A 14,081-nucleotide genomic window follows, 5' to 3' on the forward strand; every position below is an offset into this window, starting at 1 on the left:
GGAATCTGGTTTGTGACAAAGCTAACATGCCAAATAAAACTCTTTAAAATAAGCACGTTCCTATTAGGATTTCAAAATCTCTTATCCACTAGGTCTTGCAAAAGTTCCTTGGCTCTACTTGAAGCATAAGTAGGAACGTTATACGTGCTTCTTCATTTTTACTACAAGCAAGACCACCAATGTTTGATTTAAGAATAAGGCGGCTGTGAAGAGAGAGCAGATTGGTCTACAACTTCTATTTTACAGAATTACTTGATTTTAGTTAAGCCTCTAAAATTTTTTTTGTTAAATTTTACTAGAACTGAAGTTTTTATGTGTGTTTTCTCCGTTGTTTTTAGGATTATCATCCGGATCGTCCAGATATTCAAAAATCCATGACTGCCTTCAAAAATCTTTCTGTAAGAGTGATAAAAGACAGATGATATATTTTAAGTAGAATGTTTTCTAATTTCATCCCCCTCTATTGCTTAAAAAAAAAGTGAAGTTTTTTGTAAATGTTTGTATAAGAAATCTTTGAAAGCCTGGAAATTGATGCTTTTTGTGGGGAGAGCTAGGGATGGTGATTTGCTGGGGAGTTAGAGCAAATAGACTATTAATGTCAGAGCGACAGAAAGCATTCTGCATCTCTTGGTCTGCCCTCTTGCTCATGCTTCGTCTCCCTTTTGCCTAGTGGTAGCATAACTAGTGTCCTGAAGAAGGGCTTCTTTGCAACAATTGAGTATATTTTCTGAGTTTTTTCTAAAGTGCATTCCTTCTAGGGGAATGGTGTTGGAGTTGGGGGAGAGAGGATGAAGGGGAAAGTGCTAGTGAAGTTCAGAAGATATGAAACTTCTAGGAATAATGGGAGCAAGAAGCCTAATTTGAACAGATGAGCTGTCTGTTACTGTCTTTAAAAAAACAAACACAAACCACACCTCAACTGCAACAAGCGTATACTTAATGTAGTCTCGATTAAAATAAACTTAATGTTTTGTCCTTCCTGTTAGGAGTGTGTGCTGGTGGTGTACCCTGGCATTTTCTGGATTTTGGTTTTTAACGCAGAAATTAAGTGTTACCTGTGTTCAGAAGAGGTTTGGGGATCCCGTTCTGTTGGATGCTTTACAAACAAGAGGAAACAATTTTTGCTGAGAAAAATTCAAATGAATGGGATTACAGCTAGTAGAGCAGGTTGAAGACATTTAATAAAAATAGGAACATAAGGTTACACACACTCATAGTTGGCACAATTGTCATGACTCTTTTTACTAAAGAAATACGCTTTGTTGTGTAGTTGTGTATTTGTGGCAGCTGTGTTACTCTTTTCTGCTGAGCCTAGCAATTTTTGGTTGGAAGTACAAAAATTTGAAATGTAAAGAAAGGAGAAATCTGAGAAACAGAGCTATGACTATGAATTTGGAATGGTATTTGAAGTCAGTGTATTGAAAGGAAAAATAATAATATTGAAGTGCAAAACTAGTTTTATAAGAAATATTGGTATAGTCATCTAAATGAAAATGTTTCAAGTTAGGTGCTGTCTTCTGTGTACTACAAGCACGACAGTAAATATAACTGTAGTGGTATTTCTATCCTTAATCTGCTCCAAATTGATAGAGTTGATAGAGATGGTATTTTTCTCTGTTTGTTAGGCACAATGTCAAGAAGTACGGAAACGGAAAGAACTTGAACTACAAATACTGACAGAGGCTATCCGTTGTTGGGAGGGAGAGGATATTAAAACACTTGGCAATGTAATTTACATGTCCCAGGTCATGATTCAGTGTGCTGGAAGTGAGGTAATGTCCTTCTCATTTTTACTGTCAGTCTTTTTCTTCCATTTTGAATAAAATTAATTCTAATAATTATGCAGCAGAAATAAACAATGCTTCAGAGATACTAATCTAGACTAAAATCTTTTTCTACTGATTTAAGGCTTTTATTACAAAACCTGAAATAAATGTCCTTGAAGATGAATGGTCTCATCTGTAAAATTTACTAAAACATAACCACATATAGCAGTTATAAACATATGAAGATGACTTTGCAAGATTATTTTCAAAGTGCATAATTAAACAGGATTTTCCATGTGTAGTTATGCTACAGGATCATTTTGCATAGCAGTTATTACGGCTTGTTTTAAATAACAAAAACTTTCAAGTTTGGTATTGTATTGTACACTGTCTGAGGCACACTTTTTCCTTGCTGTTTTGGGCACTTAGCTCCAGCAGTAAATTTTAAAATACAAGCTTGAGAACCGAGTGGTTTTGGAGAAATAGGATAGGATGAGACATTAGAAAGTTGAAGGTGACACTGGGGTGTTTTTTTAAAATGCAAACCAAACAAAACACACAAAGAAAGGTTGTCCTACCAGAAATAATGTTAAAATAATCTTAAAGTGTTAACAGGAAGGAAATGTTATACAGATTACTGACATGTTTTTACTGTAAGTTGTTCCTCTGTAAAATCAATGAAGCTTTGAACCTGGTGGGGCTTTTGAATTGCAACCTCGTTCAGTCAGTTTCCTCCCTTAGAACAAAGGTGACCATAAATATGAAAAAAGAGTAAAGTGTTTATGCAACTGAATGTTTAAAAATTTGTTGCCTGGTGTTTTTCTCTCAGATATTTTGTTAGGTGTTAAAATAAATAAATAAGATTCAGTAGTGCTAATAGTGCATCTTCTGCAGTCCCATCTCTTCTTGTAGTCTTAAAACTAAACCAAAACACCACCCCACCCCTCACTCTCATCATGAGCTAAAATGTCAAATGTAATGACTTTCAGAAGTTTCTGCATAGCATTACAGTTTTTTGACTAGATATAGAACAGCTTCATTTGTGCAACAGCAATTGGGTTTGGTTTTGTCTTATTTTAAAATTTTATAGATATTTACAAATGTTTACTGAAAACCAAACATTAAAACTTGGTAAGGACTTGCATTGTTTTGCAAAGATGCTTGAAATTGAGACGTGGCTTTGTCAATGGAGATATTTGTTTTGTCAGTAAAATTAAAACATTATACCTTAATGTTTCTCTATTTTGTTGTTTGTTTGTAGCAGTAGATTGATTAAACCTCCTCCTTCCATAAAAATACCCCCAAAACAAAACCACAAAGGACAACTTCATAAGTGAAACCAGCAAATTAAAGCCAGAAAAAAGTAATGAGTGTTTTTGTTGCAAATATAAGCGTTACTACTTTTCTTTGATATTCTTTTTCTACTTTGGGGCATAATCCAACGTCATTCAAAAGTCCAGTCTCTCCAATTTGAGAGACCACGGTCTTGACGTTACCATAACATCATCCCATATAAATTATATTAAGAAATATATCAAATGTGTAATTTTGGTTTTGATGAAATTGGCAAAACATTTGTTACCATATTAAACGTGGTCAGTATTTCACCCAGACTGTAAAATTTCTGTTTTAAAATATTAGGCTGTAGTCTCCAGGAAGAAGCAGAGGCATGTGTTACTAGCACTTTTCAAACAGAAAATCAAATAATTCTGGCACTTCTTGGGGTTTGGGGAGGGAGTGGGGGTGTTAATTCTATGGAGAGTTAATTTTGCCAGGAGCAAATACTTGTGGAGTAATTATGGAGTTGGAGCATTAATGGTAGTTTTTAATAATATAAAACAGAAAAGGGGGGGGGCAAAGGACTTCTGATGTTGTATTTACTTTTTCATTTTCTTTTTTTTGATAAGGAAAAGAATGAAAGGTATCTTCTTCTCTTCCCTAATATTTTGCTAATGTTGTCTGCCAGCCCAAGAATGAGTGGGTTTATCTATCAGGTAAGGTAATACATGTACATATGTGTATAAATGTGTTGGGGTGTGTTTTTTTCCAAATGGTATTTCGTAGAAAATTTGGAAGGATTATTAAACTTTTACATTATAAAAATAAAAGGTAATTTCTACAATAGGAACTGGTGACATGTTTTATAAAATTCTGGGCTGGAAGCGCAGGGTTTGATTTTTGCAGTTATGACTATCAGTAAAGGTTTTTTTACCTTGTTATAGTAGCTAATGAGAGGAAGTATCGGTAGCTTTTTAGATCTACATAGGAAAACAATGCTGTTATACAGGTTGGTTAGTGCTCTTTGCTGGTCAAGTCTTAGTAAAATTACACAGCTCTCTTAAGCTTTCATGGGTGTGAGTTACGCTGTTACCGTCTGTTTCTTTAAGCGCGTCTACAGTAGTGTTTTATCTTTGAATCAGCAGAGCACTTTTGAAATGAATCTTCTAGTTTTTTCTGTTTAATGATCTTTGACTCGCAGTGTAGAAGTCATTTTGGGGCTCAGAGACTAGATTCCCTCTGGATGAAGCTGAACTGGAAGGCATGCTCCAAAAGTGCATTTGATCTGCTCCAGCTACTGGAGCAGATGAAGTGCATGGACTGACATCTAGTCCCTGGCCTCAGCCTAGAGCTAGCCCACTGTAACACCACCCAAAATGCATACACTGTGGCCTTCAGGTCCTCAGTGCCGGGTGTTTAACTTCACAAATCCTCTGCTCGCTGCTGGTAGACACAGTCTTTGAGCTCTCTACCAAGTTTCCTAGTTGAACACTCGTGCCTGTTTCCCCGCTACAGAAATGGAACAACTCTGCTATAGTGCAGGAGGATCAGTGCCGATTGGGTTGGCTCCCCTGTAGCTCTAGGAGACAGTGCTTTTGCAGAAGCACTTGCATTTTGGGTGTGTGTTTTGAAAGACACCCGAGAAGTAAAGCTAAAGCAAACGCACAGTCCATGACTTCCTGAAGTCTTTATAAAATGTTCTTCGAGTATTGCTATGTGGTTTCCAGTAGAAAACCAAAAGCAAGGGAAAAACTGCAACAAAGTTCTAAAAGGAGACAGACATTTCACCTGCTGTAAGTACTTCTGTAAATCAGGCTCTTGAGCAGTTTATTCCTTGCTCCTGAGCAGTGATTGACCTGCCGTGAAGGAATGCTGAAGCTTAGTCATTCGGGGTGCCTACATGATCAACCACAGCCAGTCACAAACTGTGTGACTTTTTTTATTATTTTTTAATTAAGAGCAATTAAATTTGAAATTTCATGTCTGGATTCTTATCTTACCTGCCATGGCAGTAGCTGGATTTGTCTCAGACAGTGTTGCATTAGATAGTTCAAGTGGACAATCAAGTTTGTTAGCTTTGTGCTGCTTTTAAGAATTTTTGGCAAGTGCTTTATCCCAACATTGATGGAAAAAGATACTAGAAAAGGCAAGTGAGCTCTGTATTCCAAGTGACACATCCAGAATTTCTGATGAAGGTAGATCTTCTGTGCTGGTTACAAAGGCAACTGACTGGAAGTTTAGTGTGTTAACAAACAACTAAAATTAAATAATCTGTCAGGCTTTAATTTGCTCTCTTATTGTACATCACTTACATTTCTTCCTCCTCGCTCCCACCTTGTCCCTCAGGTGCACAGCATTGTTCAGTAAATAAGCAATTTTCTGTGCATTTGTCTTCAGCTGCTATTAAGTGTGGCCACAGCACTTAGTGTTCACCATCCAACCCTCTGTTGAATGCAAAGCTCTTAATTTCCTCATAATCTCTCATGTGATTTTCCCAAACACTGAGAACTTCTCAGATTTTAATGACTACATATTCAGAGCAGGGTAAAATTATTTCATCACTGTTTGTGTCTGAGACAGTGGCTCAGAGCCATGTCTAGATTGCGTAACGTAGGCCGCCTGAACTTTTCTTCTGATGTTCTTGTCTCAGAACTGGGGTGGATATGGACAGAAGATGATGGAGATCCCGCAGTCATTCCCAGGGAAATGATGCCACTGGAGGCAGCATCTTACATTACACCCTCCCTGTATTACTGAATATTTCAGTTATCAGCAGGCTTCAGATTTTCTGGATGATAGTGCTGATATCTGCCACATGAGCTAATGGGGAGAACTTTAAGCAGTGGTAAACTGAAGCCACAAGGGGCACAGGCCATACTTCACAGTTGTGTGTTGAAAGAAGGGGATTGTAAATGATTCACAAGTTCAGTTCTGTTTTCTTTATGTTTTGCTGACTTTGTACTTTTTCTCTCCATGGGGTTCAGGTGATCTTTGTTCTCTGTCACCGGTCTTTTGCTTAGTGTATTCCCATATTCCCTTTCCACCTACATCAGCAGTTCTTGCACCTCTCTCCTTGCGGTTGTGTGCTGTGTTATTCGTGAACCAACAAACACAGAAAAGCAGAAGAGAGAATTTTAGGCTGCGTCGTAGTGCACAATGCCACCATGTTTCCTTCAGAGGGGAAGCTGTTGCAAGAAAACTCTTCCTTTCCCCTTTGGCATCTTGGGCTTGAGAATGCTTTGTGCATACAGAATATCCAGTGATTTTTAGTTTCCAAGCTTCTAAGAAACCTTTGTCCATTCTGCAGACATTAGGAAAGAAAGGGGGAAGAAAAAAAGAAGTTGGTTTTTTTTTTCCTTTTCTCTCCATTGGAGCCAAAATTCCACAGTAACATAGTATTTGCGCTTTTGCCAGCAAGTGCTGAATAGTGTTTCTGTGCAGGAGAATACAGAATCTGTCTTAAAGAACTTGTACTGAAGTTGCATTTTTGGTAGAGCATTTCATCCTGACAATATTCAGTCTTTTTTACTCTTCTGTGTTTCTGAAGGGTCAAAAAGTTATCCTAAACAGACATTTTTTTTCCAGCTTGTCTGGGTTTCAAATGAGAGGTTATTTTCTGTAAAATTAATAAGTTCTTCTGAAACTTTACAAATGTAAAGGTGTGTTTGCTGCTTTTGGTTTTTTTTTTTTTTTTTTTTTCCCAGATGCTTCTGTGAGTGAATTTAGTAGTGGGGTTATTAGAGATGTTAATCTTCAGTAAATAATTGATGCATGTTTAATGAAGTCTTTCTTTCTAAATCTACTTGTACTACAAACCTTATTTTGAGAGCTAATCAAATAGTTTGCAAACAAATGTGCTTAAAGGTGAGTCACCATTGCCTCTCATCATGTAATATGGATGACCCTGACGGTCTCGGTTTCAAGAACCTGAGGCTGTGATGAGTGACCACTATTACGTTTGTATGGATATCATACCCTGCCTAGGTATCAGACAGACTGGCTGAAGTCACAGGTGTCATTTGCAGACGTTGGGCATATCAAAAACTTCCATTACAAGGTGTTTGTATGGATTTTTAAAATGTTTTTAAACCCATTGGTGTGTATGTGTTTGTCAATTTACTGTGTATGTCTTTGTTCAGAGCTTGAAGTTCATATATTCTTTACTTGGTAATGTTTTTGTGTGTTTTTGATTTAACTTCAGTGTTACTGATTTTTGGTTTTTTTTTTAGGGAAAACTGCCAATGACAGGAATGACTATCACAAAGCTAGAAGACAGTGAAAACCATAAAAATGCATTTGAAATATCAGGTATTGACTATAAATATTTTTATTTACTACTTACTCCAGGATGTACTACTTCAAATGTCAGATGTTCTGTCTGAACAGAAGGAAAAACTTTTCCATTGCAAGGATGACCAAGCACTGGCACAGGTTGCCTGGAGAGATCTCCATCCTTGGAGATACTCAAAAGCTCTCTGGCCACGGTCCTGGGCAATCAGCTCTAGGTGTCTGTGCTTGAGCAGGGGGTGGATGACCTATAGAGGTCCCTTCCAGCCTCAACCATCCTGTCATTATACAAAATCATACAAATTTTGTAAGGCAGCTACCCGGAGCCTCGCTGGAAAGCTGCTTTTTACTGCTTGTCTTAAGCAGTTAACAAACTGTCTTTGCATGGGATTCATCCCCAGATTTCTTTATTTCAATAAATGGAGGCAGTAGCCTTGGAGGAGGTCCTTTATAATGTATGCTAAGTATGCTACTCACTGGAAGAAGAGGAATTCCAGAGACTCTGGAAGAGCTTTAAGCAAGAGCTTTCTTGTAGACATCTCATTTCTTGTAGCATCTCTAATGCTAACGATGGTTGCCATTGTGTTTACTTTGGGTAATTTCTGTCTGTTAAGTCATTTGTTTCAGCATGTACCTTACATCCTTGGGCGATTTAAAGGACAGTGGGAGCAGGGTCCACACAGTGGAGCTTCATACCTTCATTCATTTTCTGGATCAATTCTGCCTCTGAGCAGGTTGCATTTAAGTAAAGTAATTTTGACCCTCTCAAATGGCAGGCAGTATCACACATCAATGCTAGGAGACAGAGGGAAAAAGCTGTTAATGGTGCATGTTCTTCTGAGATAATAGCTATGAAGCTGACCTCGGATGAGGAATGTTGATGGGTTAAAATGGAATTAACTGCAGAAATAAAAGTAATCTTTGGTTAAGATTGCTTTCTCAAGTGACTTTTGCCTCAACTTTAATATTAGATTCAGGCCAACTTAATGCCTTTTTCTGAGAGAGATCGGTGAACTGTGTTGTATAACTTTTCCTATATTGTAGCTTACAGACTCAAGAATGACATTTTAGGCTATATACTACCTTTCCTGGGGAAGATGGAGAAGCATAAGGCTACTAGATGAGCCTGTCTCCTACATCACGTCTATTTCTTGTCATTAAAGGTTGTGTGTAATTATTAGAGGTCGGGAAGAAGGTAGAACTCCTATGCCTGGCACAAGAACAAATTTAAGTGGAGGAAATGTCTGTTAAAACTGGAAAACTGAGATGCTGGTGTACTGAAAATAAAGGTTAAAATTTTTGCTTGGTACTCACGGGATACAGTGTTATAGGAAATGAGTGTCTTGCATGTTCATCATGTCAGACTGAGTACGGTGTTCTGTGGTTTCCTACATCTTATCTTTTCTGTCATCTAGGAACTATGATTGAAAGAATACTAGTGTCTTGTAACAACCAGCAAGATTTGCATGAATGGGTGGATCACCTGCAGAAGCAAACCAAAGTCACAACTGTTGGGAATCCCACCATTAAACCTCACTCTGTGCCATCTCACACGGTAAGAAAGAGCTTCTAGATTGAAGTGAATGAGCAGTGTATGCAGAATTAGGTCATCTGGCAAATATACCACCATGTAAAGCATTTTTTTAGCCATTAGTAACAAGAACTGAATGTTATGACTGTAGTTTAATAGGTCAAAAGATCATTCTGTTTTTCATTGTATGAACAAAGAATAAAAAGCTTAGATCTTGGTGTCATAGTTTAACAGGGTAAAAGAAAATTACCACTACTTTTTCTGTTTTGACCAAATAATACACCACCAAGTAATGCACCACCATCTTTTAAGTATCCTTAGAACAGTAGGTTTTAATTGGTGATGTACTTGACAGGCTGTGGAGAAACTATTTCCTTAAGTACTTTCTTTCGAGTTCTGCATTTGAGTTGTCAGATATGAATGGATCTAAATTTAGCTCTATCTTCAGTGGTGAGAGAAGTGGGAGCAGGGCTGCTCGTAGCTGTTCTTTCTTTTGTGCATGCTCTGTCTGTGGTAGACAATAAAAATTTCTTCAGGCTCCATTTTTCCAAATAATAGTTTAGTGTAAAAATTTTCAAAGGCCAGCTGTAATAAACAGAAGGACTAGATAGCGAGTGAGATAATTTCACCAGTCCTTGATGATATTATGTCTTTATGACAATAACATAACTTTCTTTCCCTTCCCATCACCTTTGCGTCTTTGACAGCTTCCTTCCCATCCAGTAACGCCCTCCAGCAAGCATTCGGACAGTAAGCCGATACCACTGACTCCTGCGTACCACACTCTTCCTCATCCGTCGCATCATGGGACTCCGCATACCACGATAAACTGGGGACCTCTGGAACCTCCGAAAACCCCCAAGCCTTGGAGTCTGAGCTGCTTACGGCCCGCACCTCCATTACGGCCTTCAGCAGCTCTTTGTTATAAAGAGGTGAGATGTGGCAGCCAAGAAATTTGACTGTGTAGCAGGCCTGCAATGAGAAGTTTAACTTTTTTTTACACACTACCATTTTACAATTTTGTGCGTGTTTTTTATATAAAGAGGATTTAACAGCCAATGCTGAATCAATGGTAATGGACTAGTGAATGCTGTTTATTTCAAACAGGGATTTAGTCTTGCAGCTCAGAAGATACTAAGGCTTGTTGGGAGAGGCTTCCCCTGCTTCTTCCAAGTGCTTCCACTTATTTCCACTCTTTATCCAGTTAATAAATCAGACTGTTTCTTTTTTTAAATTTTCTTTTAAACTAGAAATTCATTATGTTGATCACCCAGGCTTATTGCAAAGTCATTCATTTGCTAAGCATACTGCAAAGTATCTAGGATAAGGGATCCTATGGTGCTTCAGAATGCTGTATCAAATCATTCTAAACAGCTGTGGTGGTAAAATTGACTCTTGGTTCCTCAGTATTTGCCAGTGTTACTAGGCAACAATAGCATATTAAAAAAATGCTAACTGTCAAAATAATGTGTAATGTTTTTGTACTCAAAAATCTGATGGCTAATGTTACTATTAGGGAAAAAAAAGCTTAGAATTTAACATGCTGTTGTATTTTTTTAATTAGCATATGGTCTGAAACGAGACTCTGTTCCAAGAGAAATAAAATGTGGTGGTTTTAACCACAAAAAGATGGTGGTGGTAGGTTAATTTGGCCCTGCCACTACATTTTGCACAGTCTGTAAATAGTAAAGAAATGTTAGATTTATGTTGGAAGTCTGTGTGTATGTAAGGAGGAGAATATTACATGCTCTGTGGCTTGGTGATGCCTCCTGTTTCAGTGTCTTTGTCATACATTCTCATGATACTAATTTAGTGTGAAGCAACAGGGCCCAGAAGGAATCATGCAGTTATGCCTAAGAATATTTCATTCTGCAAGCGTGAGATGTTGACAGAAAAATTTTATTTTGCAGACATGTAACTTGCAGTTTCTTAGAAAGTACAGCCTAAACACTGTGCCCCTGCGTGGCCTGGCTGTGTTTTTTTGTGGTGGCTGTGTGTCTGTGACTTCTTTTCTTTTCTTTTGTAAATCCCCTAAACAACAGGGAGAAAGTGATAGGTGATCAGCAATTGGAAGGTTAGTATTCAGGCTTAGTTGCTACAAGAGGTTCTTCTGTTTTGCTGTACTATATGCTCATTTGTAATTTACGTTAAATTCCTTTCATGCTTTCATGTGTAGGGCACTGAATTCTCCCATGTGGTAAAATTTCAATCATCTTTACAGTGTTTAGCATACAGTGATGTTCAAAACCTATCTTCATCTTCTTTGGTCTGTCTTGCTCATTCACCTTTTTACTTTCTTGTTCTGTATTTTTATAGAGGATGTCTTGTATCCTTAAGGTAAGGGGTAGACCAGTATATTCCTTTTGTTCCTGTAACCTAGCATTGTTCCTGTAAATCAGCATGACCACATTTTGAGCAGAAATGCTGTATTTGTTGCTGTTTTGTTTTGGTTTTTTGGTTTTTTTTGCTGTAGAGCTTTGTAAGAACAGACCTAAATATTTTCAAATTCTGGCTTTGAAGAGTATACTACCTGCCAAACTTCCTTGTTAGGTCCTTTTTTACCTGCTTCTAAGTAGACAGGTGAAATGGGTTGTCTATTCAAAAGTTAAGGAAAAAAACCTGTGTTAATGTATGCCTGCCTCTTCCCTTCGCTCTAGCTCCCAAACAGCCTGCATGCTTTTGCAGCAGCTTTTCTGTATATTTCTGTTAATAGAACAGATAAAATATCTGACTTTGTGTATAGTTGGAGGAAGGGTAGAGAGGAAGTCAGCCAGTTCAGGCAAATCGGATGTGCCAAAAAATATTAGTAAACTGAATTTTGGTGCTGTTAAAAGATTTTTAGTTAGTAACTCCTGTATGCATCTTAGAAGTTAAACTTTTGAAATATTGTAGAGAAGCTCTACTCTTTTTATTTTTATTTTCCCTGCACAGGATCTCAGTAAAAGCCCTAAAACCATGAAAAAGCTGCTTCCCAAACGCAAGCCAGAACGGAAGCCATCAGATGAAGAGTTTGCACTGAGAAAAAGTAAGAGAGACTTGAGCGAATGTCTGCATAATATAAAGGATGGAATTAACATCAGTTTAAATTCTGTGAAGGTTAGGAGTACAGCGTAAGCGAGTCACCTGGCTTCCTCTCTCCTGTCAGGGGAGAGGGGAGTAGGTATCTCCAGCGGATGGTTTGTTTTATTCATCTTAGGTGCTTATGTCATGATGGCATGAGTTGCTTTCTAGAGCTTTACTATTGACTACAGTGGATGTATGCTCGGGATGGAAAGTGCCTCTTTCTATTTGTTTGCTACAGAGGGAAGTGAACTTGACTATAGAGCCATGTAAAGTTCAGTAAGGTAAACCTGTCTTTTAATACTGTGAAGGACAATTTGAAGATACTGTCCCACTCTTGCAGAACACTTGGTAGCTATGTTCTTAAATTGATCCTGGTAGGAGCTTCTGCTGAGCTGTGTGTTGGAAAGCTGGGTATGGCTGCTGGTTCGAAGTCTAGTTGCTTAGAGAGGTCACTGTCTAAGATCCAACAGTCGGCTCTCATCTCCCAGAAATAAGGTCGTTTGCTAGTGTCTGTGTCCGAATGAATTGCAGGGCTTTAGAGCGCTTGAAGTCTGAAGAGCAACACTGAACTGAGAGGGACTCATGAATGTATAGAAAAACAGAAGGGTCAAAATCTGGATGTTGGGATAACTTGGGGTGGAGGGAACATGAATGTTATCAAGCAAACACAATATTCACTTAGTTGTCAGTTGCACACTAATTCTTCCTTAGAAATCTGTGTGAATGAATAATCCAAGTATTTGTATCAATAAAAGACAGGGTATTTAAGCTGAAGGCCATATTCTTTTACTGCAACTTTTGCTTCTCTGTGTCTGTCCTTTGCTCGTGGGCTTTTTAAGATAGAGACTGTGCCTTGAGTGTTTGCAATGCATGAAGTGTGTTATTGTGAACAATGTCTCTCCCTGGTTTATGTAGGGTTAGAGAGAAAAAGCTTTTCCTCAGGGCACCGTTGGTTTGTCTAAGGTGGAGGTCCTTCTGAGTGTCCTGTGAGTTTCATACTGCAGAGGTTAAGGTAGTGAATAGAATGATCCTGTCTTCTTGGATGTGCAAGTGGATGTTTAGTTCAGGACGTTTTAACCTTACAGGAAGGTATCTGTTTAGGAAAAATTATGTAGGCGATAACTTTGAATAAAAGGGATTTTTTGGTGGCTTTAAGTCAAAGAGTGTTACTTACAGAAATATTTACTGATTCTTGGTATTCATCTTCCCCCCTCCCCCCCCCCCCCCCCCCCTTGTGTCAGTACTTAGAAGCTTCTGTTACACGTTAGTGCTCCTTCAGCCTTTTGCCACTTGCGGAGCTGTAAAGGTTTTCCACTGAGGAACTTCTGTTGAACTTAAAGCTTATTGATAGATAGGTTTGAGTTTTATTACTTAGATCCTCCAGAATCCCAGGGTTTTTGCGGGATGTGTTTTGAGAACTGCTATGTGAAATTAGCATTATAACAGACAAACCAAAATAAGTAAGGTATTTCAACTGAGTGCCCTCACAGTACTCATTTCAGAAGTGAAGTATCTGTCTTGCTACTGCAGTAATTTGGTGCTGCATTCTAACCACAGTGAAATCCAAAATGAAATTTTTCCTGCCTTGAAAGAGAAAACCTGTACTTTGGAGTACCTGTGTCTCCTAAACTGTAGGGAAACTATATTGGGTCAAGATAATTTCTTCAACAGTTAGCTTGTCAGCTGATCCTGACAAATGTTTGGACAGTTGGCTTTGTTCTGGTGATAATAAATCACAAAGACTTAACAGGATGCATTGGCTGGCACAGAATACTACTACATTTTGGTGTTGAAGGCAGTTCAGATTCACGCAGCAGAAAATCTTCAAGCCTATTTTTTTCAAGGAGGAGAACAGGAAAAATGCTTTTAAAACAACAAATGATCTTGCCCTACATATAGGCTCCTAGTTCCATCTAAACTAATAATAGAGGTACCTCCAGATTTCAGTTTGATTGGAATTTCACTCTGTTGCAAGTGAACAATTTGAAAGCATTTTTACTGAATTCCCCAAAGAGGAGATTTGCTGTGGAGCTCTACCTTTAGGAAAATTTTGCCATGTTAAGCTTGAATGGTTAGATTTTTTTCAGTATTTGTGTTTCTACTTTAAAGTCTGAGAAGTTTAATTACTCCACTTTTGACAGATACACTTACGTGAT

At 38.1% G+C, this 14,081-nt stretch overlaps 1 protein-coding gene across 6 annotated transcripts in view; it reads left to right on the forward strand.

Annotated features, from left to right (window-relative positions):
- ARHGEF7 (Rho guanine nucleotide exchange factor 7) overlaps nucleotides 1-14,081 on the forward strand; it is a 125,341-nt gene that overhangs the window by 91,982 nt on the left and 19,278 nt on the right. For all 6 annotated transcript variants that reach the window (XM_049834309.1, XM_049834305.1, XM_049834308.1 and 3 more), the window contains 7 exons: nucleotides 339-398; nucleotides 1,626-1,772; nucleotides 3,674-3,760; nucleotides 7,274-7,352; nucleotides 8,747-8,886; nucleotides 9,570-9,794; nucleotides 11,794-11,887. In XM_049834309.1, coding sequence (XP_049690266.1) covers nucleotides 339-398; nucleotides 1,626-1,772; nucleotides 3,674-3,760; nucleotides 7,274-7,352; nucleotides 8,747-8,886; nucleotides 9,570-9,794; nucleotides 11,794-11,887 — 832 coding nt within the window. The remainder of the gene's footprint in view (nucleotides 1-338; nucleotides 399-1,625; nucleotides 1,773-3,673; nucleotides 3,761-7,273; nucleotides 7,353-8,746; nucleotides 8,887-9,569; nucleotides 9,795-11,793; nucleotides 11,888-14,081) is intronic.

Source organism: Accipiter gentilis, chromosome 31 (assembly GCF_929443795.1).
Source record: "Accipiter gentilis chromosome 31, bAccGen1.1, whole genome shotgun sequence".
NCBI lineage: Eukaryota > Metazoa > Chordata > Aves > Accipitriformes > Accipitridae > Astur > Astur gentilis.